General features: G+C 23.8%; 1 protein-coding gene across 2 annotated transcripts in view; it reads left to right on the forward strand.

Moving 5' to 3' along the window:
- The first annotated feature begins 6,799 nt into the window (after positions 1-6,799).
- Positions 6,800-25,770, forward strand: part of LOC113550899 — a 50,802-nt gene continuing 31,831 nt past the window's right edge. Inside the window, exon 1 of one of the 2 annotated variants that reach the window (XM_026952851.1) lies at positions 6,800-7,455. In XM_026952851.1, coding sequence (XP_026808652.1) covers positions 7,334-7,455 — 122 coding nt within the window. In that variant the 5' untranslated portion in view covers positions 6,800-7,333. Of the gene's footprint in view, positions 7,456-20,704; positions 20,910-25,770 lie in introns of those variants that run through there. The other variant, XM_026952854.1, reaches the window with a different exon arrangement.

Raw genomic sequence — 25,770 nt, forward strand, 5'->3', positions numbered from 1 at the left:
TTCTTTATACAGATCGAGAAGTTTTGTTAAAAGATCATGAATGAGTAGTGCGTCTATTTTCAGTTTGTGGAAAACCCTCAAGCTTTTCTTCAATTGAATAAGAAATTTTTATCGATATTATTTCAGATTCAACATTGAAATCCACCTTCAGTAGCAATTCTTACGTTGAATTTTGGTTAAATTTAAAAAATACAAGTATTGAAAATTTGAATCAAAAAAAATAAGGTGAGGTTATGTCCTAACCCTATCCTAACCCTTTGCTACCACTTATCTATGTAAGACAAGATTTTCGGTGTATATGGCCACTAAAAACAAATACCGAAACCGTTTTAATGTAGAATCTGACCTCCGTATCCAGTTGTCACAAATTGAACCAGATATTACTTAACTTTCAAAAAATACGCAGCCACAAAAATCTCATTAGTTTTTCACGTTAATTTTTAAATTTTAAATCAATATCTCTATTTTGTAATATTTGTTCTCTTTATTTTAAACTATAATTTTGTAATTTATAATACGTTCAATAAAATTATTCAAATTGGTTATTAATGAGAACTAGTGTTCATTTTTATAATTTTTTTTGTGGTATTCACAGGAGGACACTATCGATAAATTTGGAGCAACAAAAGGGTACCGCCGGCTAAAAAGGTTGCTAACCGCTGATGTAGAGTATGATGCATTTTTATTACTAGAAATTCCCCATGTAGAAATTATAGTGCCTTTATTGGTGACTTTTTTTATACTTTATCATAAAATATAACTAGTAGTAAAATATAAAATCACATTTTTTTATTGGAAATTTCCTATGTAGACTTTTCATACTTTCTTTTATAATCAATAAATATATTTAAAAATTATTCTTTTTTTTCGGGATTCGATAATTTTTGTACTATTTGTTTTGATTTATTGAATATTGTATAAAAATCTACGCTCTACTGTCTAATCTAAATAAGTCTTGTGTAGTGGTTCATAGGTTCGCATCAGAATTCTTTTAGCCACTTAGTTTATAAAATGGAATCTGGCGAGTAATATGTAAACATTTTACTTAGATGAAAAAAATAAAAATAGGCTATTAGCCCACCCCATTCCTCGGAATAGTTAATAACTAAATAACATTGACCTTTTAATAGGTCTGTCGTCTATGCCCTATGGTTGATAAGCCTGTGAAAAATGTTCAAAAGATTATTGCAAAACATTTGCCCAAGTCAAAACCAATACATAGTACAGGTCTATCATCAATAATACAACTCATATATTTTATGTTTATTTACAGACTTTACCACATTATTATCTCACAGTTGATTTGGGTCTTGATAATATTGTTTCATTGAAAAAGCCGTATGAATGAACTTTTGGAAAAGGAAGAAGTTAAATTATTTATAAATGATTTCATTATTAAAGCTGTAGCTTTAGTTTGTAAAAAAGTTTCAGAAGGTAAGATAGTAAATTAAATTGAAAACGATCTAAGATAACATTATAGAATTAAGTACAATTATTGTTATTTATAAATATGATGTTGTTGATGTAAGTGTGGCTGTGAGTACTAAAATAGGATTGATCTTATTTATCATAACTTGGCAAATTTTCGTTCCGTAGAATTAATTTTGTGTGTTTAGCCTTAACATTAGAGTGAAATAATCTATCATTAAATTTAAAGGTGAGAACATTGTCTGTGCTTTCTTGTCAGATTTTTACGGTATTTTAATTTTTAAGCTATTCGTGAGTATGAAAATGCTCATAATTTACTTAAAAATAAAAATATCTTGAAAACCCATCGAGAGAACATATATATTGTTCTCACCTTTACACTGGATATTTAAAAGAGTATCCTATCACTGGCGACATTAAAAAAATATTTCATGCTACATATCATAAAAATTAGCATATTATGAGTCTAAAAAAACTTTCCACACCCTCATTTTACACCTTCCCGTCATCATGCCCGTCCAAATTATTGTTGTCAATAAAAACAATAATAACCAGTTTTTCATTTATCGCGGATTTAAATAATTGTTTCGATCATACGTCGACTAAATGAGTCATCGACCGTATAATAAAATAATTTACTTACTGGATCTATTTATTTAGAATTATAAAAGATTTTTTTGTCTGAAGTAATTATTAACCTTCAGTTATTAAAATGTAAATTTTTTTCAAACAACACTGTTTGGAGCATAATCTTATTAATGATAGTATAAAAAAATTAAATTTTTCCATTTAACACTTTATCTTTGTCTTATACTCTGTGATTTTTGATAAAAATTCTTCAACATTTCGTACAAGTGTGGGCACTATGGACTCAGACGTTTACTTATTGCGTGACACTACAATTTATATTTAAAAGTGTAGAAAGTAGAAGTGATATGAATTTATACGTACGTAAGAAAAAGGATAAAGAAAGGAAAGTTTTACGTTGCTTTTTTGTCTTTTAAAAGATATGTCGGAAGTTTTTATGGAATAATGTGTATAATTAGAGTAATTGTTACACAAATCAACAAAAAATAATACAATATTTTACATTCTTGACAACAATTTAGATATCTACAATTACTTAAAATTACCTATAGTTTATAACTTAAGTATTATATTTTTTTTAGATTTAAATTTTTTCGAAACTTCCTTCTAAAGTTTGCTATTAACGTTTTTATATGGAATATGGATGCGCACAACGCTGTATTTTATTGCCACGCGCCGTGTCTATAACGTATTTTTTCTATGTAAAATGTTAATGTTCTTAATATATATATATAAATTATAAACAATAAACATAATATAAAATATGCAATTTAAATAATATAAATCGACGGCCAAATAAAAATGTACATTATACAGGTAAGTATAAATACTAAACAACATATTCTGTGAGTAATGAGTATAAATAACATTAAGCTTATAATTAATGAAATTAGGTTATTATCCTACCGAAAATAACAGGTAAACAAATATAAATTAAATCGTGCGTAATTATCGTAATTCTCAAAATTTTGTGATTGTGTTCTCCAGTATAGGTACTTTCAAGTTCAAATTTGATCCGTGAAGTATAGAATTTAATGGTACAATTTTTATTTTGCATTTTTTGCATTTTTAAGGAATTTTATGCTTTACGGTTTGGTATTTGTTTAGTATTTTTAGTGAATTGTATTCATTTCTGTATTTTTTTTTACATATATTTGCATTTTTCTTGTTGAAAGTTACATTTTATTGTAATATATTCAGTTTCCATTAGCTTGTCGATTATCAACGTTCATTATCTTTATCGTTTATTGTCGCGATCTACGATTATTTATTTAATAAAATGTAGGTAGATACTATATTTTTGGCCCGATACACACATGTGTTAAAATTTAATTAATTATATTTACGATGATTTATGATAAATTAATTGTATAAAACGTAAATTTTGTAAAACGTAAATTTAAAAAAATTTTAAGTCATGATAAAGGCATTTTTGGAATTTTTGTGGTAATTTCTTAAGTCATTTTTTAATGTTTATTAGTCATTTTAACATTTTTTTGTGTGCATTTTTAAAGATTTTTAGGTCATTAAGTCCTGAGACCTAGTTACTTGTTTTATTAAAATATTTTTAATTTTAGTATTAAACGTATTATTATTATATATTATTTGTATTAAATGTATGTGAATAGGCCAGAAAAAAATATTGTGTTATATAATATTACTCATGAATATAATATTTTATAGGTATTTGAACAGGGGGTGTAGGAGAAGAGCATCCTACTAGTCTTTTTCATTTAAATATGTAAGGCCCCTACAAGTCAAAAACTGAATTGCGCCTATAGTCAACATTGTAAGAAAAAGAGGTATAGTTAACATTTGTGAATATAATATGGACCTAAAGTGTTACCTGTATAGTATATATTATAGTGTTTCTAATACGGGAGAGTGATTGGTCTACCCATTGCCATACAATAATAAATAAGATTAAAAATATACTATATTTAATGTTAATAGTCTAATATACAAACTATATATGAAAGTCATATACCTATAGTAATAATAGTATGTGGTTAATATTATATTATGTAAGATTTGATGGATATTATGTATTGCTTTACAATGTATTATAATCTGTCAGTGTCATTTCCTCTTACGTTATACATATATGTTTAGTAAAACTAATGGGTAATTTAAAAGATGATATGATTAAACTTACACCTGGGTGCTGTTTACGCAATAGATTATACAATTATTAAAATGTACAGACAATAAAATTAGGTCCGTTTACTGCCACTTTCGAATTTTAATATCAAACTTCGGTCTTTGGCAGTATTATGTACATTTTTGAGTTTTTTTTGTACAATTTTGTACAGGTAAAACAACATTTTTTACACCCCCCTAAACATGACCAAAACCGTTTTCTTAAGCGCGTGCATGGGGAAACGTACATAGGTTTATTGTATATACACCAGGTAGCACGATTCTAAATCGTCCGTGTCATATCAATTATACCTGCAATGGTTAAAACGGCGGAAAACGATATTGGGCGATTGCCAACTCTCCCGATGGTAAACTTCCACGGTTGTAAACTTTCCCGGGTCTACTCCAGTAATACTTGTTTATAAATTTAAGTTTATAATAATATAAATAAATGCTTTTATCTGCTATGAGCTATAATATTATAGTCAAAATACAATAAGAAATAAAAATTCATAAAATAAATCTAATATACAAAATATATAATAAAATAAAAATGTTTAAATTTATTTATTTTTTGATAATAGAAACACACAAATTTTAAATACTTATGGTTATCTATTAGTCTTTATAATCTAATATTTTTTGAGATATAGGTTTTTCATTATTTTTTGTATTACAGTCTTTACTTGTTTTGTTTAATTTATTGCAGCTTTGAATTATAATGTATATTACAGTTTGAAAATGTTGACCCGGAAAAGTTTACCATTGGGAGAGTTTACCACTGCCCTATCAGCACTAGGCACGAATAACTATTAGTCTTATAAAAATTCTTATTTTTACATTTTTCAAACAATTAAGAAAACGACTATTATCGAGCACTATTATAGGATAGATTATAGTATTGTTATAACTTATAATATATATATAAATAAATATAGTTGATAGATTTGCAACTTATAAAAAGTTTTTTTAGCGTATACTATTTTTTAATTTTTCAATTTTCGTTATTTTAACGTAACGAATTTTATTTTAAATTCTGAGCGAAGTAATGAATTTATTGATTTTACAATCATGGGTTTTTTGTATGTATGTCATATTCATGATAAGTAGTTGATAAAATGCATCAATTTTTAACTTTGTGGGTGATTTTGGATCTAGATTTTCTTTTAATAGATCTAGATTAAAAATTCTTAGTATATTTTTTTGTAATTGTAAAAAACAAACAAAAAGATATAATAAAAATGGAAATTTTTGTGCTAAACTAGTTTCTTTCGGCTTAATTAATTTTTGTATTGTTGAAGATACCTTCCTTATTTATTTTATAGTGCATAATAAAAATATATATAATATTATATTTTAAACGAATACAACATAACGAGTTTAATTTCAACTTGATTTTAAAACGAGTATAAAAACAATGACAACGAGCAGACCACGCCACATAGGTATAATATTATATTGGTAGGTACCTACGACTTACGAAATAATATATATTTGAGCATGTAATATAAGACTGGTTTAAAATTGTATACGCGCGTAATACCTGTATTATACACACATTTTAATATTTATGCTTTATAGGTACGTGTTTAATAAATTGTCATTGTTATGAAATTATACTGGAGAGTGAATTCTGTTTTTAATCATATTATCTTTTTACTACCTTTAGGTATAAATAGATAGGTATAATATACGTGATTTAAAATTACGGAAATTAAATCATTTTGATGGACGGCATAAAATGTCGTGAATAATGCAAAAAACAAAAGTTCGGTTAGTTTTGGATTATTTTTAATCAAAATTTGCAATAATACAAATTTTTTTTACTGCCTTACATTCAAACTTGATTTAGTTATTAATATGGATTATAATAGAGTAATTATAAGCGTTATATACTTTTATTCAAATAATAAGTACGTGGGAAAAATGCATATTGTCTAATAATATATTACCTAGCATACAGTATATTACTGTATAATACAGTAATACATAGTCTATACATGTATATAATATATTATGATTTAGAATATTTCAGATACCTACGCGTGAACTTTAATTATCTCATGGTGAACTGAAAAACAGAAAAATACTTATTGTTATGATAAATTGTGGAACGTTCAAAAAGAGTTCAGAAATATTATGCTTATATATTATTATAATGTATTTACGTATATGTAGATCGGTAAGTGTACTGGCGTACTGCTTTATGTAGTTGCAGCGGAAATAATTTTGCAGAGTAGTTGCTCTTAATTTTTTCTTCGTGTAATAAACGAAGGTATTGCGTTGTTTAAATATAAAATTTTTTTTTTATTGACTTTAATCGTCGAAAAATCAATACAGACAGATACAAATGCAGAAACAGTATCGATCAGTTTAGGTGTGCATACGTATACGTGAATCATCGTAGTGGCTGTGGTGGTGGCGCTAATTAGCAATTAATGTCAATTTTTTTTTATTGTTTTCAAGGTATCCCAAACACGTTTATTTTACAATCGCTAGCGCGCGCGTATATTCATAATCATAATGCATGTGTATATATTATTATATACACATAAATAATGATGATGGCCAGTAGGGGGCAAAAAGGGCAACTGCAGGTATTATGTATACTTATACTGTCAGTTGTAAATGAAAACAAGTGGCGAGCGCTTCTAAAAAAATAATAATAATAAATAATAAATTATTCAAAACAAAATGTAAGAATAATCTAAAATACAGTACAGTTCGCGTAAATCGTGTTCGGATTTTCGATCGAATATTTGTAATTCTATGCACAATTACAGTTCATGCGTCATATATGAAACATATTATTAATAAAGCCTATACCTACATAAATTGTGATCGGATTTCGTATGTGCCGTTAAAGAATAAAAATAACAATTAAAATTTCGATAATATCGTGTTAGTGACAGCAACCTATACTTGTCAGTATGCACATTACTATATATGTATACCTAGGTTGATATTATTTATCATCAAAATTGTCGGTTATCTTGAGTGTCGCCGCCGCCACCGCCGTTCGCGACTTATCGTTCTACCTCTTATATCATACTATACCGGCCATTGTATCAATCTACTTCTTTATAGGTACTTCAAAACAACGGCTTTACGACCGTGCGACGTAAATATAATAATTACTATAATCCTACGAACGATCATCGTCACCGCCTCCGCCGTCATGTTGATCACCGCCGCGATCGAATACGCCATGGTGTCCGTATGCATGTTCGCGTCCAGCGCCGGTGTAGCGATCGCCGTTGTCGCCGTCATCGCGTACACGGTATACGGCAGGATTAACAGGTGAGTGTTTTTTTTTAAACTTAATTTTTAATATAAAATGCAAGCATATGTTGTATCTTAAGTCAAAATTATATGTTTGTAATGGCCCTATGGAAATGAAGTTTTTAAATATCTACTTTTTGTGGAATTTGAACGAATTTATATCATATAGCTACACATATACTAAGCATTTTTATAAAATACTTGCACAAAAATAGGGATTGATGTATGATATATATAGCGCAGTGGTGTAGCCATAGGGGCCATGGACCCCCCAATCGTCTGTATCAACTTAATATAAAAATTAACTGTTATTGTTAATTTTGACCATGCTTTTTTAGTATTTTGGATTTACTTCCCTCATTTTAAAATCCTAGTTACATCACTGTTATAGCGTATATACTATATATAATACATTGGACAGTGGGCACTCAATTTAATCAAGATTTATGAAACATATAAAAATGTATCTAATTACGAGGAATATCTGGAACTAATATTTTAGATCTGACTAAGAGTAGATTTTCAGGGACCATTTTATGAAATCACCCTCTCCCCAGCCACCTCAAAAAAATATTGAAATTTGGTTTTGAATTAATTTAAATTCATAGTTTATCAGACCTTAAAAACATGAAAACATGTCTATGGATTATTAGCTGTAATAACAAACATTAAATATGTATAAATGACTATAAGTGAACACGGTCGTTGGTTTTAATATTAAACATAATTATTATTATTGTTGTAACTTGTCGCGCATTGGACTCTAACCAATAACTTCCCAGTCCCCCACGCGTACAAATTGTCCAAACAATAACAATAATATTGTACGTGTAAATCTACAAAATTATATTTATTCAGCTGTGTTCGTCTACCACTCATTTTTATAGAAAAAATATAATTAACTAAAGATTTTAAATTATACTTCAAATGGAAACTTTGAAATTAGTTTTTTTAAATTTTTTGATATTTTTTAAGATTTATTTACAATTTATATGACGTGTTAAATAACGGAAAACTAAGAATACAAAAAAAAAGTTCAGAAATTTTTTTATCTTACAACGTATTGCTTAAAAAAAATGATTAATATATCATAAAATATCATATATATATATGGTATAAATTGTGCGTATATGTATACCTTATTTCTCTATTAAGGTTCATGTTAGAAAATAAACTTTTGAAATACCTACTTGAGCTACTGGGTACTAATCTAAGTTAATGAGTAATTGCGAAATTGACTGTTCTTTTCCTAGCGTTTTATCAATTTCGCCGGACATTTGTTTATGTTGGTTCCGATGATTATCAATCCCGTGTACATAAAAATGATAGAAAAAAACAATGAAATATTAAATAATTATATAACAACGTACAATAATTAATACTGTCGGGGGTTATTATTTTATTGTCGTTTTTTAATATATAGAGACTTAATACCAGTTTAATATTAGTGATCCATTTTTTTTTTTAATAATTGTCAAAAATTATTATATATATTCTTAATTTCATAATTTTAGTTTTGCTAATTTTAAATATGATGAGTCCTCTTATTATTACATTTGAGTTAGTTATTTTTTTTTTAAATTGTTGTCACATGAACAAAAATATAATAGGATGGGTTATAGTGAATTTTGATTTTTTTAATTAAGTTTTGAATGAAACGTTTTACTTATTACTTTTGTTATTGTTCGTTCGATAATATTGAAGACGATGCTAATATTTTCGAATCAAACTTATATGTTTCATCAATGTAATTATCACGTATATAATCATAGATTTTTTTGCCTCTCATTATCAATTTATAGTGAGAGCGTATAATAATATACGAGCCAACGAATCGACATATAACAAGTTTCAACGGAGTCTGTAGTCACTAGCCGGCGTGTTAAGTTTCTTACAAGTTAAAAGTTTATTTCGGTAGGATAGATATAATATGCCTTTTTTCATCTGTACTTACATAATATTATATTATACCTTTACGTATACGGCATTTTCCGATTGTAAACTTTGGGTTCCTCTGCACTGTTACAGGCTTGCAGTTGTCCATTTCAACGCAATTTATTGGCTTTGCTATGTCTGCGTGTCACGTGTACACTGTACAATGTACATGCATTGCATGCTGTACATAATTATAATAGTTGGTATAATAATTATATAATGTGTAAAATTGAAAACACCTTAGAACGCGGTTTGTATACGCGTATAATATATTTTGATATACCTTCATAGTTCTTAAAAAGTACAGTTAGATTTAATGTTAAACATTTTTCCCACGTCTCGTCTGTTATAAACACAATTTGACGCGTCTTCGGTGTAGTGGTATTTTACTGTTTGATGACTCTAAACTGATTAAACTAAAACCTATAAAATATATTTAATAAATTAGGTATAATTTATGATATTTAATACCTACGTACATCTAAGTACCTTGTTTAAAGTACTTTTTATTTATTAGGTATCATGAATTATACTATTTTATTTCTCAAAATTAAAATAATAATGCATACTTACAAACTTAAGATAAATCAATTATCAAGTTTCAAATATTTATCATTTGTATGAAATGTATACGAATTAATTCCTCAAATTTTCAATTGATCTTAAAATATATACTTACTTTAACTTAATAATTTACATTTTTTTAGAATATATATCTTTAATAAATAACATAGAAGATTAGTATAATGGATTGATTCGTGTATCGTTTTCATGCCTTTTATTTCGATAATATTTGATTTCATTATTAGCAAAATGATGAATTTTGTTTTTGATTTTAAGTGGTTTAATGTTCTTTAATTGGGAGGATTACTTATTCCGTGAGAAATATCTTTTTTTCTTCATAAAGTGTCTTACTCAATTCTATTTTTAATTATTTATTTATAAATATATATATATTATTGCAATGCGTAGATTGTAACAATTAAATATTTTGAGTAAAGTTAAGAATGTATTTTTAAATTAATATATATATTTACTACCTATAATAAATTATTAAGCTATTTAATATTTTTATTTTTATGGACTATATTTTTAACAAAACAAAACATTTAGAATTCTCAAAAATGTATATACATATAAGTTTAGGAAATGTATATAGGTATATAGCAAATTAAACATTTAGTGAATATTTATTTTGATGTTGTATGATTCACAGTAATAAAATCGCTTTTATTTGTTAATTTCTATTTTATTTAAAAATATACTCGTTCATATTATTTCAACTGAAATATATATAATCTATGACCTAATTACTTAAATACAATTAATGACGATATGATTCAATATGATTAGTGGCTACTTAAAATTACACAAAATTAATTTTTTATTTTATAATGTTACATCAATAAAATAAATGACTTTAATTCTAAATAATTGTTTGTTTATACTTTAACTGAACAACAATAGTAACGCATGTATTAAGCTCACTTCCATCAAAAATATACAACTTAGAAAATTTAGGTTAAGTAGAACATATGTTGTGTTGTTAGTTTTAATACTAGAGTTTACCTATTATAAAACTTAAAAGTAAGAACATTATATTTGTTTTTATATAGGTTTTTAGGATATTTTAATTTCTAAGTTACTTAAGAGCACTTTTATAAAATATTGTAATTTGAAATGATTATGACTCGCGTAAAATTTTAAATAAAAAACAATGTTTAAACACATTTTATTATCTCGAAGTTTGGTAATAAAAAATCTCACTTAAATATTATTAAATCTAACAACATGCAATGAATAATGATTACAATGTATTCGTGTCCTCTTTAGTCTATATTATAGATCTTATAATTATAAGATATTTAAATCATTATATAATATTTCATATTTTTATTGATGAATATTTAAATTTTTAAATGAGCAGATGTGTTGCAACGATCTTATTTCAATAAATTAAAAAGAAAGCTATGAATAGATGTAAGGTGTACCTATTTAAATAATATTGTTATATTTTTTTGTGAATATATTAGGTGTAATTGCGTGTCCTATGTAGTTTTAACGTTTTCAAGTATAATAAAATAATGCGATATGATATGTTTATTTTACGTGAAAATAAGAGATAAGTTTTGATGATATTATCCCCTACAATACAAGGCTGCAGTGTTGCGTTATTGATGTTACCTAACTTGTTAACGATAAGCAAAATACAATTAGGACCATTTGTTATTAAATTTATAGTTACTAAAACATTTTTTTTAAATTGCATGATTAAGCAAAATTATTTCAACTTTATAAATTATAACTTATAATTATTAGTTAAGACCTTTGTTGTTGATGAGTAATTTTTCTTTTTATTATAATATAATTTTAAAATTATGTGATGCGGTGTCGATATATCTTAAAAATAAAATGATAGGATTGGAATCATTATTAATCACTTTAAATTGCAGTTTTTCAATATTCACTTAGAATCTATAAATTGTTAAACTAATAAGTGTTGAAATAATTTATTTATAATATGTAATATGTATAACGTATTCATTTATACATTAAATATTCTTGATATAAAATAAATCATAATAATTTTTATTATTATTTTTTTTTTTTTTTGGAATTTTCTTTAAGAAAATAAGAATTTTTAATATAAACGTCATTATAAATATTCAATTTTTATGCTTTCTCAACCTTAAAATTAATATATAGTTGTATTTTAAAATATTAATATTATTTTTTTTATAATTGTTATTCTAAATATATATATATTTCATAAAATATTCTGAGAATTTATTTATTATATAACTTATAAAAGTACTTCGTATATAATAATTGATAGCTATATAAATAAATTTGTTACACTACGAAATTAGATGAATAATATAATAATAAAGAAATGGCCTAAACTTTAAATATTATAACAAAGATAATTATTTAAGAATATCAAAAACAATAATTTATTTAAAAAATAGTTTTTAATGTTTTATTTTTCTTCGTATTATTTTATAAGTACTATTTTCTTATTTTCTATGGTATTATATACTCGTAATATTATATTATAGTGTTTGTAATAAGACATATATTTCTCATATATTCGATATATAATAATTTATATTAAAATATAAATGTATTAAAAATATAGTGTATATTATGTCTTATAAAATTATAAGCTTAATATTATGTACGTGCCAGGTACTTATTGCATATTAATATATTATAACTACTATATAATTATATATTATGATCTCTAATGACTAAAAAGTTTCTTTCGTGATATTTGATAAAATATAAAGTGCCTAGATAAAATGTGTTTCTGTTTTTACCATGTGGCATGTGTAGTACACATGAAGAACAAATATAAAAATATTAAATTACGGTTTACAAAGTTAGCATCTTGTATCATCGTGAAGGTTTGGTGTTACCGTTTCGTTCCGGGTATCCGGGTATCAGTAACCTTCGCGGGGCCAACCGTAAAGACCCAGTTAGACAAGTTTTGTGATAGTTATTAGTTCCTATAATATATTAATTTTTTCAGGGTAAAATATGTTTATTCTATACATCGTAATATTTAACCGGAAATTCAGAAACAAAATTAGCATACTACTTATATTAATATTATACATATCAATACAAAAAATATATTTTAAATATGATGTAAATTTGAAAAACAATTTTTCCTTAAAAATGATAATTTTTTCATAAAAGATTCAATATTTTACAATGTATTATCAATTAGTAATTTTCGACAATTATCTATATTAATTTTTAGATATATAATATTATATCGTTATATTATATGTAATTTGTAAGTTATATAATAATATACTGTGTATTATATAATAATAATGATATATTACGTATATTATATATATATATTTGCTTATAATAAACTCAAAATTTTTATTTAATTTAATTTTCTATTTTTATATAAAAATGTCTAATGAAAATTAATAAGTAAAGACTTTTTTTAAATCTAAACAATTTTTTTTTTTAAATATATAAATAAATAATTATTTATAACTGTTGATTGTAAGTTGTAAATTTGATAATTTAAATAACAAAACAGCATAAAGTTATATGAGGAATGGGGTGTGGAAACTCTTAAATTTTCTGGAGAAACGTTAATGTTAAAACATTATATTTTAATAGTAGGAAATGATTATGTTATTTTCAAGGAGAACCTTGAACTAAATTCAATATAATATTTTATAGTAATATAGTTACTATATTATTTTATGTATTATCATAATACCCCAAATTTAAATTTAATTGTGAATTTTAGTGTCATACATTTTATACTATCATATATTTTTTAAATCAATTTTTTTTTAATTCAAACGTCAACATAATATTTTTTCAGGTAAGCAAAATAACTTAAAGCTTTTTACAATCTTGAAATTTATTTTGAAAAAGTATTCAACAGTATTTTAACATGTTTAATGTTTATTTAAGAATAAATATTCTTATTTTTTTTTGTCCTTCATAGCTATATACCTAGTGTTAGCTACTCTTATTTTACACCACATTGATTGCATATTCTAAAACATCTTATATTTGATGTTTTTAAATGATAATTTAAAATTTTATGGAGGCACGTGTATATAAATATTTATTAATTATATAATACCGAGTATCTACAGATATACCATATTATGCAATTTTTATTATTTTCCAATGCAAATTCAATTAAAACAGAAATTAATATTTATAAAATTAGTTCATAAGTATTAAATAGTAACTATGAACTATGTAATTTAGGTTTTGATTTATCAAGGTATAATAAGAATATGAATGAAAATCAGCGTTAAATTAATATTTGTTTTTATGGTTATCAGTGTTATCACTTATCATGATAATTAATCATGTGTGGATAACTGATTTATTATGTAAGCACATAAAACATGAAGAAGAATGTAAATTCATAATGATCGTATTTTACCGAAGAAGTATATATAGTCTTAATGACCCAATTTAAGACTAAATTATTGTTAACATCTACAACAGAAAGATTTTATAATATCTATAATATTTTAAAGCCGTAGTTACACCTATGTATTTATTATACTTATTGTGTACAAAATACAAAAAAAATAAAACTAAAGTAATTAGTATAATTATTTTAGTAATTATAAAATTAAATTAACATTTAATATTAAACTAAAGAATATAACTTTAATTGATTTATATATATAACTATAAAACCTAAAAATTATATAGTTATATATTTAAATGTATTAAATTTTCTTTTTTCTTTCTTTTTGATACCTATTAATAAAAATAATATAAAAACAATAATAAGTTAATACTTATTTGAAAAGTTAACATTACAAAAAATATTTAACAAATTGTTCAAAAACATGCACGAAGATGAAATATCGAATTTAAATAGTATAACTTGAAAACTTGATCAGTGAAATAATGCTGGTTGATTTAATTTAAACGAGAAAATCGACTTTTTGTAGTTTCAATAATTAAAATAAACATTAAACACACACACACATATATATTTTATATATTGATTCCTGTATTATACTCGATTTATTACAGATATAATAAATGTGGTAATACGCATTAAATCAATTAGTGGAATATACATACAATTTCCTTCTAGGAGGTAATAATCAAAAAAAAAAAAAAAAAAATAGGAGTATTAAAAATATTAGGGAGATTTTTAAATTGTAAAATAAGTAAAAAAAATAAAATAACTTAGAAATATAATATCCACGATTGTCTTTTGTTGGATTTTGAACAACCAACGCTAGGTTTATAGACAATTTATCTAAGCCAAAAAGTCATCATTTTTATTCGTGTGATAAACGCAAGTACACACGATATTAAATTAATTTAAATAATTAAAACTTGCAAAACATGTTATAATAAAATATTTATTTACAATAATAAAAGTTAAAATTATAGAATCAAATTATATATTCAGTTTATAAATTTATTTTTTAACTAATTAAAAAATAACTAAGTTATGTTTAATGTTTAAAGAATCTATCAGTACACAATTCGTTTTTACTATATTTAATTTTTTAATAACCTTTAAATGTATGATATGTAATTAATGAATGGTATTCATTCATTAAATATTGAGAACTTATATCCAATATTTATTATTTATGTATCATTATTTTTATATTTTATTTTAACAAATAGGTATATTTATTTTTAATTTTAACTATGGAATCGAAAATATACGTTACCGTTTAAAAAATGAAAGTTTTTAGTGATTTCACGTAACTATTAAATGGTAAAATACTAAAATAATAATTAGATTATAACTAATAAAGAAGTGTTAAATGTTGACAATAGATTTTTATAATATAATAAATACATAATATGGTTACATTTAGTTTTTAAATATTATTGTATCATGATATTATCATCAATATTTTTCTTAAATAATTAAATAATGTTTCAATTTTTGATGTTTGGTGAAAAACTGAAAACAAATTTGTTAATTTTTATTTTTATTTTTATAGTATATAAATAGTATGTTATAATATTAACTTTTATTAAGCAACCAGTTAAAATATTTCATGTTTATTCTTATTTATTTAATATTTAAACTTTTAACTATACTGCACAGAGAAATTAAAAATATGGAAATGATCTTTTCTAGGAATTATACATTTAGTATATTTAACTGCTGGAAAATACTTATTAAGAAATATTTAAAGGAATTTATTATTTAGAAATAATGTAAGTTGTAAGTACCATAATATTATCATTGTTAAAAATGTATTAGACACCTATAATACTAGAATTTATAATATTTTTGTTACGCCTCATTATTGGTAGATGATATTATACGTTATGATAAATTTACAAGTTATAAATTAGATATAAATATAGATGAAATTAATATATTTTTATTATCTATAATTTATAACATAGATAAACATAAATAATATTTTTTATTGATAATTTGATATACAAATCGTGGTGAAAAATATTTTGAAATAACACTTTTTTTGACTTTCACACGTGACAATGCTGTTAAATTACGGCATATAGTTTTGTTTTTTCCCGCAGTGAAGGGAATGTTAATGTTGAAATTGCAGTTATTTCTACCACGATTTTGATAATGAAAAGTGAAAGGTGAATGTCCCGAGCACGATCGTTATTGTTGCCGCATGCATGCGGTCATCAATTTTGATTTTTGATTCTGAGGGTTCTTATAAATATAAACATTAAACTTTTAATCTGACACATCTTATTATTTCAATTCTCCAGTAAAATTAATAGTTACGTGTATTATACATTACATGATATTATATATACCTACTGTAATTTCGTTGAATATTCGTGATAAACTTATAGAACGAGTAAGAATATCTAGTATATTTGCAAGGTCAAAACAATAATAATAGTATCATTGATATAGTATATTACATAAGTAGAACACATTTTTGGGTTGTTGTGTAACATAAATAAATACATACAGACAAATTGAAAAATAAAACTTAAAACCTAATATTATTTAATTATTAATAAATAAAAATTGTTTAAATAAATTCGTCTACAAATGGGTAATAAATTAGTTTCGGTACCTTAATTTGAAAATGTAAATGTTTATAATTTAATTAACACTAATATCTATTGTTAATCAATTTGATGTTACATAGACTAAATGTGTATACAAAAGTGAATTTTGAATGTGATATTTATATTGTTTAATTTCATACATCTAAAACCTATAAAGAAATACATAATATATCAACTTGCTTACACATAATATTATATAAAATAATATAATATATGTATTATGTATGACCGTATGGGATACATAGTAGATTGTACATTTGTAATATTCCAATGACGATTTACTCAAGATTTACTAAATATTTATTGTGGATACATATTTATTATAATAAATATTAATTATATGTATTTAAATGTTTTTAATGATTTGCAATGTTATTGTAATAACTTACGGTCGTTATATGATTATAATAATTAGTTCAAGTGGTATAATTTAATTGTACAGTTATATTTATTAATTATTTCTAAGTGCTTTTAAAATTGCACTATTAATCAATAAAATATTTTGATGCATCGAATATTAAGCTTAAAGTGATAATAATATTTACATAATTTATTGTTGAAAACTGTCTTCAAATTTTTACATTTTATTTACATACTTTTAGCTATGATTCGTAAATTAAAAAGACATATGTACTTACGAGTCTTAGTGTATACTAACTGTAGTTTACAATGCGCATTTATGGTGTTTCCACACCCATTTCTTTAACATTGTTCATCAAATTGAAGTGTTCTGTCTTGAATTGTAGAACGAACGTGTACAAATAATTTAATAACTATTTACTTAGGTCTCAGACCCACGTTTAAAGGCGAGGCCTATTTCAGTACAATGGTTGGAAATATTATGTATATTTATATAGTGTCATAGACTCATAGCTATGTAATAATTATAATATGTTTAGGTAAGTTGAATAACATAATAATTGTTTAGGTAAAAGTACATATACCAAATATATTATTTTATATATATTGAAGTACGAATAAGTTTACTTGACAAATTGCTGCTTAGTATAGCAGTGTAATGAAAACTTCCAAATGCAATAAAGCAATAATGAGGCGCAATCCGCCGTTTCATTTTACATTGATATATATATCCTGCTATATTACTTATATAGACATATAGTACATACATATACCTGTTGTTTTCAGATGATATGATATTATAACGAATTGAATTACAATATTGAATATACTAGCGATACTTACTGTGTTATTTACTTTATAGTTTCAATTTTTGTCTTTTCTAAATAAAATTCAATACAATAAAATTAAAGCAAATTAATCATGCTTTTACTAATTAAATTTAGGTGAAATTTTGAAATATGATACCAAAATACAGTGTTCATTATACTAATACGTTGTATAATATATTTTTCTATTGCCCTATGTATAAATGTAAATTGGAATTTAACAAATTAATGTTTTAAAATCATAATTTATATAGGTTGGTTCGCAAAGGCTATTCACGAGAATTTTGCCATTTAATAATACATTCAAATTATAATTATTGGAATATTTAAATTTACTTTTCAAATTCTTAAAAAAAAAAATAAAAACTTCTGGTTTTCAAATGAGACGAGAACCTATTTTTTACTGTTAATAATTTAGTGGATAATTTTTTTTTTTTAGAATCTGAATGGAGTGGTGAATGTATTCATTTTACAACGATTTGTGTTTTTTTTTATTTTCATTTTTGTGTCTATCATTATGTTTTGGAGTAGTAATAAATAGTGCTTTGATTTTTGACTTCAGTTTTAAAAAGGAAAGTAAATCTAGTTTGTACTTTGGGGGGTCAAAAGTAAAAAATAGTTAAATTTTAATTTAAAAAAAAAATTAGTTTTCAAAATCGTCAGGAAAAACTCTACAAATGTAATGGAAAAACGGGAATTTTTACACATAACCAGTTTTCGATTAAATCGATTTTTTTATTTTGCTGTAACTAAAAAACTGATCATTATAAGTACTTGAAAATTTTACCAAATGTTTATATTAGCATTATCTATTTACGACTATATTTTCAAAATATTTTGAATTTTTTAATCTATAGACAGTTGAAATATTCAACTTTTCTAAATTTTTTTTCTTGAAATGCCGATAAAAAATTTTTACTTTCCAAAATATCTTTAAAATTTATTACAAGGCTTATTGTTAGTTGTATTTATCGTAGTAAAAAAATAAATCAAAGTAGTCACAAATTTCATGGGACATAACTTATTAAGTGGTACAAAAATCAGATTTTGAATAACTGCGGAGGTAAACTTACTTGATGAATCGTCCTATATAAAATATATATCTTAAAAGTTTATTCTTAGTTTCTTATTAGTTATTTTAATTAAAGTTTAAAACTATCTTAAACTTAAATTGGATAGATAATATTAATTATAACTGTAAGACTCATGTTTTAATACATACCTATCCAATGTAAGCTATAAAAAATATCAGAAACAATTAACACTAAACACCCAATTCAAATCTAAAAAAGTATAAAATTATTTATTTATTTTTATTAAAAAAATGGGAAAGAATATAATATATATATAAGATAAAAAGTATCGTTTTATACTTTTATTATAGCTTTCTTCCACAAATACTTATTTTTATTTTTATTTCCCATTGCCCACAAAATAATTTAAACATTTTTACTTTAATAGATATACTTGAGACTATATGTACGTCATATATTTTTTAAACATTTACTTTTAAAACGCAATAAAATAATAAATTCCTTTTTTTAAATCGTGTTTGTCTAATACTTACAGCAATTTTTTTGTTTGGAAAACATCATAATAGGGGTGGTTTGTTATATAAGAATACTATAGGAGTGACGGCTCCTGCCCCAAAAATGGGAAAAATGTTATAAATTGAACAGGTTTATTCATAATGTATCACAAAAAATTGATCATTTAAGTAAAAAATAAGTGTATCTATACTATATCATAAATTGTAAAAGTTAATGAAAAATGTAACTAAAAAAAAACCTAAAAATATTACGTTAGTCCTAGTAAATTTAGTTTGTGGGTGGCTGGGTTGTTTTGAAACTTGCTCCTTGAGTTTTAAAGACTCAAGCCGCCACTGGTCATCAACAAAATTCAATAAATAATATTTTTTTCAAACGTAAATTCTGGTCTCTATAATTTAAAATCTAAAGAATTAATAATATCTACGTCTTGCATACCTATGCATAAAAACTAAAATATTCAAATTGGTATTCACGCAAACTGACACGGTAAACACTACGTGTAATTATATGTATAAATTTTATATTATAAACTTTATAAAATATATTGTTATGTGTTAAACCATTCATTTATCTAATTTAATGTTAGTAAAATAATACATATTAAAAAAAAAATAATATTATCATTATATAATAGTGGATATAAAAGCGAATGCAAAAAATACCATAGTATAATATATTTTTATAATATAATTCGTATTAACGTCTCAACATCTATAAATTATTTTTAAAGGTGTCGATTTTACATAAAATATATAAAAAAAACAATCGTATACTTTAACTGTGCGTTTTGCGACTATATCATACAATAGGTACTTAAATATGTTTATATACATTTTATAATATATCTGTATGCACTGTCATCATCGCATCACGCACCATTTGTTACCGTTATTATTATTATTCATTTTTTTCGTGCTATCCCTCCGCATCGATATTATATTATTATTATGTATCGTATAACTTTACCACTGCTACTGGTCATCATTAAATGTGAATGCACTCGGCTGTACATATGGCGTGTGACGGTGTAGGTACCGGAGATTGTCTGCAGTAGTCCGCATCACCACAGCCTGTTCAGAAGGAATGAGTATTCGGTCAGTTCCTGTAAATAATGTTTTATCATTAAATTATGTTGTGTAATCAATTTCCAAATATTTTGAGCGAATTATCTGTTTGAATAAATACAACGTGCGTGTTATAGATAACTTTATTCGCCGATCTTATTTCCGTTTGGAATATCCTTCCACGAGACGTAAGTTGATTTTTGAAAATTCAATTGAATATTGTTTACGTATAGAATAAATGCTTAAAAACACAAGTACATCAATTTGATTACGACTGTGTTGCATATGTATTTCAAAGATTTTATTAAAAAAATAAGTAATTGGTACCATATTAAAATATTAAACAATATATTTACATTATGTTACGATTTGTATATTCTAATTAGTTATATGTTTTAACAAAACATATATTGTAGTGCACTATGCACATCTTATTAATAAGTTTAAAATAATAATAAAACTAATATATTTAAAAACAAATACATACCTAATGGACTTAATGTTTAAAAATTGAACGATATAAGATACATTGTATTAGTTTTATTTTAAAGTTATTGAACGTGCGTATATATATTATTATTAATAATTAGATTATTGTTTTTATATAAATGCTTACGTAATTTTTAACTAAAATTTCGATTGATGTACCTACAACTTTTAAAAAAAAAATATAAGTATATGATTCGTTTTATTATAATATAATTGTATATTACATTATTACGATTTACGCATAATCTACTAGTATCTATATTAATATAAATATCACGTTATATTAAGCCTATGCACGCGTAACAATTTAGGGTATGGTTTCCTGTATCCGGTGTTCCGGTTTCAGAGATGAAAATATAGTGTTAGTATATTTATTGGTGGGTTAATGTTAATTTAAGTAAAGTAAACAAAATGTATCAAGGAAAATGTGTAAGTAGCCACTAGCTACTGTGTACTTTAATTTCATTATTAATAATAAAAGCTGAATATAACTAATGAAATAAATACAGTTATATTTATTTTATTTACCTATAATTTATTATACATATGCTATAATTAATTCATCTAAAACTAATTAGTATATCAATAATCTGCGATATTAACATTTAAAAAATAATCCACACGCAAACACTAATTGAAGAATACCTATAATTATATAATATATTTAAATAATATTTTTGTAAACGGTTTTTGTAAATAGCTTACATACTTTTCCGATTTCTTTTTTCGATGTTGTTGTTTGTTATTTAAATATACAATTGTCAATTGATTTCTCGAAACTGACCATAATAATTTCCATATATGTATGTGAGCGTACGTGTGTGAGAATATGATATATTGAGGAAATATTGGGCGATTAGTTGCGAACTACAGTAATAGTCTTATGCGGTCGTCGTCCGAAATAGAAAAAAAAAATATACAAGAATGATTTCCTCTCTTGATCGGTATGGGAAAGGAATAGTAGCGCATAACAATGAAAGTCAATTTGAGCGAGTTATTATAATAATAACGATGTTTACGGATAGAAAATTGTAATAATACGTATAGAATATATAGATGAAATATAACCACCATGCAATTCAAAGTACGATATTAATTGTGTTATAAAATCGCGTCTATGTGGTTGGTCTGCAGGTGGTTACTCAACGACGACTGAATCCTGCTAAAAATTAATCGCCGAGAAAATCGTTTTGTTAATTACCCGGTGTAATTGTATTAAATCGTAATATTATATGATGTTGTACAATATATTATAATATTTTTAAATGCTTTTCGTTATACCTATAAAGTATATTATAATTTTTGTAATTACTTATTACAATCTTGATATTCCTTCTATTGCGATAAATATTTTCGTAACAAGTTTTTTTTTTAAATTATATGATTATTTAAAAATGTTAGCATCACAAAAATCAGCGAGTGTCATACTACCATTGCCTATCCCCCTTCATACCTTATTTAAAAATTTACTGATTAATTAAAATACATATTAAACCAAAAGAAAACCTATATACCTAATATTTGTTTTATTTACAAACAGTTTACACTGGTGAAAAGTATACAAATAAACAATTATTTTTAAGTTAAAGTAAACTACAACTTGCATTTAAAACGGGTTGATTAAATTTTAAATAACAAAAATATTGTATGAAAATATTCAAGTTATTCAAAAACAAGACAGAAAATGAAATCGTAGAGACATTTTTCTAAGGTACAATTAATATCCAACTAAACTGTATTTTCTTTTACTTTAAGCATACATACGGAACTTAAAATTTTAACCCGAGAAGTTGCTCTGTTATATAGTATAGATTTTAAGTACTTATACATCATCATAGAATAAGTCATTGTAATGGATATATTAAAATTAAAATTAAAATTCAATAATACACTATTAGTAGCTTTTAAGGATATTTTATGATTTAATTTTATTTCTATTACTACATAAATTATTTATTTTCTGCTAGTAATAACTAATTGATGCCGTAGGTTAAAATTATTTTAGCCCAAAACATACATGAATAACTTTTTAGTCAATATGTATTGAATGAATGAGGTGGTAAACGGTAGTATAAATGTTAATTAGTTTAAAATATTTTGATAATTATATATACAAATAAAATATGTATATGTGTTATGTATACAATGTATATAATAATATTTGTAATATTAATCAGTTTTAAAGCTCTACGATTAATATTTATTGAATAATAATTTACAACATAATAACTAAAGGTGGTTTTCATTTCAATATCCAACTTCGATTCGTGTATTAAATTTTCAATCATAGAAAAAAACAATGAATTCTAAAATTTAAAATACTTATAAATAGCTTAAAATTAGATGATACATTATGACAATTTTACTGTGACACTGTGTATATAAAATAAAATTATAATATAAGTAAGTAATAGTTGAATATTTTAAGTTTTGATAGTTAATAATTCTTTTTTACAACGTAATAAGAATAACAAAATTTGCCTGAGAAGGGATCGTTATAATAACTTATGAGAAATCATGTATTATAAATTTTAAAGCTTAGATAAGTATGATATTAATATTGAAAATATTATGGATTTTTTCACTAGATAGGTACATAATTATTCAAAAATGTCCGTGATATAAAAGAATATCAACAAATTATATAGTTTTAAAGTTTTAAAATAAAGTTGTAACTACATTTTCAAATACTTTTATTTGTTATAAGAATAACTTATGAGAAACCTTAAATTGTATTTTCAAGCTTTTTTACTAAGAAAAAAAATGTGATAAACATCTAAAAAAAAGCTAAAACAATCTATAAATAAATCAAAAAGATTTAAAATATTTGGAAAATTATATTAATTCTAAAATATGCTGATTTAAATATTTAAAGAAAATGTGATGTTTCTTCGGTTAATGGTTATATATTTTTCAATTAAAATTAAGCAAATTTGAAAACTAGTATTATTGGCCATTGGGTACCTAATTATTCCTTTTTATCATTAATTTTATTTTAGTTTTCTAATTATTTTAAAAAGTCAATGTGATTTTTACTTTTGAACTCTTAAAAAATATACTTACTTGATTCAATATTACTAAAAAGACACACAAAAAAAAAATAATAAATAAATAATAAAATGAGAATAACTTGTCTTTTTAAAACTATACATTAACTTTTGCTTTATTTAGAATCTATAATATGATTATTATAAACAATTATAAATTATAAATATATCGTATACTTAATACTTACATTATTTTCTCTTAAGAATACCTAAATAATTTTTGTTGTTTAATTCTCACTGAACAATCTATAAAAAGTATTACACATTTTCATAATTTATTAATTACAATTTTTATTACTATAAACAATTAATAAGATATATAATAATAATAATAGTTATGATTTTTTTTATTTAAAATTTTGGAGCTGACCTGATATAGAGGTATTAAATTTAAGCTATTAGTTGACTTATTTTCATCAATGGTTTTCATACAAAAATTTACCTATTTATAATAAATAATATTTCATTCGATTTCCATATAAATATTGTACCTTTGTACCAACTCTTATTTCTGAACATATCAATGAGAAAAAATTAATTAGGTATTTGACTTGTTGCTCTAATTAGCATTAAATATTTATATCAGTTTTAAAATCTTAGAAGAGAACTTAAAATAATATTTGGTCATGTTAGGTTCAATAATAGGTACATGTAGGTACACAAAAAAATGTAATTTTGTAGGTATACATATAGTTTTGTTTTAGTTTTAAAGTTTTATAATCATTGTCACTTGTATTTAATCAAATCATTTAAAAAATCAGTATCAGGTATGTTTACCTACCTAATAATAAATTAGATAATACATAATATTATCAATAATATTCAATATTAAACATTTATTTACACATATTTAATTATTACGCACCGTCAAAAATCATTAGTTCAACTATTATCGCTATTAAGTTTTAACTTATAAGATATAAGTAATAATTATTAGCAATATTTTTTTGATTGTGCAACTTATATTAAACTAATAACAAATATAGACGTATAAATAATATTAAAAGTAAGCAATATTATCTAATTTAAAATTTTGCTACCTATCTAATTAAACGTAAATATTACTAAATACATTTAATTGTTTTTTATCAGTGCTTGTCGATTATAATATAATAGAGTTATTATCTGTCTATAAAAAAAAACTAATAGTTTTTTTAAACTATTATTATGTATTACTCTTCCAACAAAATTTTAATGAATTTTAAAATAACATTTTTAAATGGAAATTTTATTTTTCAAGGTCACCCGTATTCGTAGTAAATTACACGTGTCTGTTATAATACGCATAGCCGCAAATAGGTGCATTCAGCCAAAGGTGTATACACAGATGTGTAATGAATACATATATAATATTATATTTGTGTGTAATACATGACGTATCTATATAGCATTAAATCCACCGACCGCCACACTGACCTATAGAAATGACCCATTGTAACAATTGTTTAGGCCGTCGCAGCCGTCGAAACAATAACCGTGTAATTAGGTATACGTGTTTAAATTAACATTTGAA

This window comes from Rhopalosiphum maidis, chromosome 2, assembly GCF_003676215.2.
Source record: "Rhopalosiphum maidis isolate BTI-1 chromosome 2, ASM367621v3, whole genome shotgun sequence".
Lineage (NCBI taxonomy): Eukaryota > Metazoa > Arthropoda > Insecta > Hemiptera > Aphididae > Rhopalosiphum > Rhopalosiphum maidis.